The sequence below is a fragment of the Hyalella azteca genome, unplaced genomic scaffold (assembly GCF_000764305.2).
Source record: "Hyalella azteca isolate HAZT.00-mixed unplaced genomic scaffold, Hazt_2.0.2 contig4543, whole genome shotgun sequence".
Lineage (NCBI taxonomy): Eukaryota > Metazoa > Arthropoda > Malacostraca > Amphipoda > Hyalellidae > Hyalella > Hyalella azteca.
Window position 1 is genome coordinate 1 of NW_025934756.1, and position 4274 is coordinate 4274.

The following is a 4274-nucleotide window of genomic DNA, read 5'->3' on the forward strand; positions in this document are numbered from 1 at the left end:
ATATATAATATGCACCATCAATAAATGACTTAACATGAACTTACCTTCAGGCGAAGCATTGTCCACAGCATCCATAGGCTCTGATTCTTGTCTGGAAAAACATAGACAGAAAATAGATGGGAGAACAAGCATAGTATAAAAATGATAATTAAATGGACAGGAATGAACTATGTGGACACTCTAGTAAGCAGAACCTGACTATCATCTACAAATCTCAAAATGAATGTCAACAAGCATAGGAATATGATTGTTGATTGCTTTATGATTTTCTATGAGAATGAAGAGAAGGTACAAGATATAACACAGAGAAATATTTTTATTCAAAATGAGGCTGTAAAGGTTACGTACAGCATTAAGATAAACATCTAGATCTTTATGTCATAAAATGGTGTGAATTCCTAATTAAATATGCTCTGACAGTTGGGCAGCAAGCAAGAGCATGTTGAGTGGTGGTTAGACAAAATGATGGAAGCACCTGAGAAACACACAAAATATATTTTAGTATGGTGTAGCAATTAGAGTATGGTGTTTTTTACAGTTAAGTATGGTGTAGGTTCACCTTTTGTGGCAATTACAGTCTCCTTTCTCTGAGGTATTGATTCATTAAAATTGTGAATGGTTTCCAAAGGAATTTTAACCCATTCTTCAGTTAAAACTCCCTCCAGCTCTATTAAAGACGATGGTGGCAGGAAACAACTTCTGACTTGCATCTCTAAAATCCACCATATATGCTCAATAATATTCAGGTCTGGTGATTGTGGTGGCCAAATGAGATGCTCTACTTTATTACAATGTTATTTGTGTCATTTTAACAATTATTCCAGCTATATGGAACAGAGCATTATCATATTGAAAAATGGCATTCACCATTGGAAACAGTGCCTAAACCATTGGATGAACTTGGTGCACCAAAATTCCTAAATAATTGCGGTTATTGATTTTTCCTAGAAGTGAAATCATTGGTCCGCCGGTTTCCCAAGAAATAGCACTCTAGATCATTGGGATTTGAAGGAGGGGCGCCAGCGGGATTAAATAGCAAGGGGGAGGCAATCAAAATTAAATGACTCTTTTGGCTATCTCCAAACAAAAACTCGGCCAGAGGTTGGAAATAAGATGAGCAATGATTTGTCAGAGAAAATCACATTTATCCCCACTGCATCACAACAAAACATGTGTTAACTGCAGAAAAATACAATATAAGACACCCATTTCCCAATTGAGTAAGCACCATAATACCAGTAAAAACTTTTACCTCCAATCCCAATTATTGGTATTGAATATTCATTTTTTCCCTATGAACATTAATGATCAATGTTGAACTCAAACTTCTGGAATGTTTACATTTATGAATAGCTGGTCTGAGGCTCCATAAATATTTGGTATAAATTCTGATCCTCAACATCTGTGTTACATTGGCATTCTTTGCACTGCCCTCAGTATACGTAAATTCACTACCTACATTACTAACTCTTAAACTCAATGGTAATAAAGAAAATTATTTATAAGACTTAGAAGTAATTAGGACTTAGGCATTAGTTTAGACAAGAGACACTCCACAAGGTGAAGAAAGCATCTACAGTGCCACCAAAAATACGAGCAGAAAAGAGGAAAAAAAATTTTTCTGTTTATTATTGTTTCTTACCACAAATTGTTTCAAGAATTAGAAGAAGAAAAGGCGAGAATTACAATTATTTGAAAAAAAAATGATTATTAAGAGGTTAATTGAGCTTCAATAATCAGATCAAGAAGAACCATTAATTGTGGGATTCAGTAATGAAATTCAAGAGTCCCATACTGCTTTACCCACAATAATTTTTATTCATTTAACCAAAGTATTTTTTTAAAACAAATGCTCAGGCTTTTGGTTGTTTACTTAAAATAATTTAATTTATATTTTTAACATAAATCTGATGAAGCCAACATTATTGAACATTTATAAAATGTTGTGAAGTGCCTCATTGCAGGTAAATGACATTCATTTATCCCATATTCACAACAGACCTTGTATGCCATTGAGAACGGACGTTGAAGTAAACAGCCGCAGGTCTGTTGAGCAGCACCACCGTCTGTCCTTCCTCACACATGAAATCAACATCATCTCCAGGTTCTGTCAAAGTCACTACAGAAACAGGGAAAGATATCAGGATAGTATTCAACAAATTGAATGATAATATCTATATATATATATAGAGTTAATGAGTTTGCATGGCATTTGTAGGAATAAGATAAATTGGTATAATAAAGAATTAGAATACTTCAAAAAACTGTTACTGAAAGCTTCTCACCATTTTTGTGTTGTTGATCAACCCACTCCAGGAGCCCAGAGAGGTTGTGGGAAGCCCATTGTCCTCCATAAGAACAATTACTGCAATCAATTGAAAAAATATCAATTAAATTTGAATTGTAACAATTAATATGATAAATAATAAGTGTGGATTGTATAGCTTCAGAGCATTTATTCTATTATGTAAGATGGTATCAACTTACTGATCTAGATGCAGCACAGTTTTGCCAACACGGGCTGCAGCCCCGGCAATGAGGCACTCGACAAGGCCTGAAAACAAAGTAAATTCATAAAATGTGCATAAAAAGGCCTAAGCGTAATAAATTTTTGAAAATTTTCAAATATGAAAAGTTGCAAGAAAGTTGAGAATGAAAGTTAAAATTTCCACAAAATTTTAAAAATGTGAAGGTCATCAATAAATTTGTCTTAAAACATTAACAATTAAAAAACATACAAGGTGATTCACAGAAACTTCTCATTTTGTAATTTTTACCAAGCAGCCAGATGTAGGAAAAGGGTGGAGAGTTTTTCATATGAAAGACAATGTCATGAAGTTTTGAGACCTACCTATTCAGTTGCCATAATGCATTAGATAAATGAGCAGCATGCATTTGTTATCGATTCATGATTCATACTTTTATAATGGCCATTCCCTAGTCATCACTCGACGAAAATTCCGTACTTGATTCCATATTTATCCTTAAGGTCAGGTTCCTGATCAGAAATAGATTGTCACATGGATGAACACATTTAGGGCAAATCAAAGTGTGAATGTGAGAGGGTCTGGAGGTCAACAGAATGCCACAACCAATAATGTAGAGAGAGAGAGACTTTTCTGTAATCTCTACACCGTACAGCAAAGCACCTCATCTTGAGAGGAGACCTTCTTTGGCCAGTCTGATCTCCCGATTTGTCTTGTGTGATTTTGTTATTTGTTCATCTTAAATCAATTGTTTACAATGACTATCCAAGGACTCTACCTCATTTGAAGAACAACAGATGCTAAGCCATTGTCAACATCAATATGCTTCAACAAGTTGAAAGAAAACTAGTTCTTTTTTATTGAGCTTTCAAATCAGAACGTTTCTGTGAATCACCCTGTATTTTAGATATTACATACACATAGTGTCAAAGCAGATACCTACTTTTTTTGTACTTTTCCTCAAGTTTGTTTCCGAGTCTGATAAGTGGACCAGTAAAGTATCATGGATACCAGCATTATCATAAACAAGATATTGGTTTAAATCTTAAGTACATGTTAGAAAATTAAAAATAAACTGATTCTAAATAAATCTGTGGTTTGGTACCATGTACATACAAGACAAGACAGGACAGTTGTGTCAAAATCAGGCATTTTGATAATTCACAAGGCATGACAAGGGCAAAAAAAAACCTTTGACTTTATTTGATTAAAAACAGAAAATAAAAACAAATTTGAAGATTCAGTTTTAAAAAATTCTTACCTGTGCCTTGAATAATGAGATCATACTTCTCCGCCAGGTCATCATCCATGGATACTTATTTTTAAAGTTAAACTATATGAAAGGGAAAGAAAGGTTGCAGTTTGGGAGTAGCAAAAAAAAATAGTATTACCAATAATATTCCAAGATAAAAAACCAGTCCAATCTGAAATAAATATCATTTTGGTTATATGTAGATATTTTTCTCTAAAAATTTCTTAGGGCTTTCTGCTGACTCTGACTAATAAAAAAATTTGATGGTTTTGCAAGAAATTTTGATTGTGAACAGAGGTGGAGACATAATCAGTAGGTATGGGTGCAAACTACGTTCAAACATGAACAATGCTGTCAAATGGTGGACAGCCACTTTCTGCCTTGGTGTGCATAAGATATTTAATTTTAAAAGTCCTGCCCAAACGTTAGCCTAATTTGATTGACTTGTGTTTGATAAGAACTTAAAAGACTTGAACTATGATGACAAAATCTTGTTTTTTGAGAAATTTCTATCAATTACTTGCTTAGCTGAGACG

General features: G+C 33.8%; 1 protein-coding gene across 1 annotated transcript; it reads right to left on the reverse strand.

Annotated features, from left to right (window-relative positions):
• Positions 1 to 44: 44 nt before the first annotated feature.
• On the reverse strand, positions 45 to 3910 carry LOC108676928 (rab proteins geranylgeranyltransferase component A 1; the record flags this gene model as incomplete). The annotated part of the gene is given in 5 exon segments (XM_018165087.1): positions 45 to 91; positions 2002 to 2119; positions 2286 to 2365; positions 2488 to 2554; positions 3748 to 3910. Coding segments are annotated over 5 exon segments (361 nt in total), but the record flags the coding sequence as incomplete, so codon positions are not given.
• Positions 3911 to 4274: the final 364 nt, after the last annotated feature.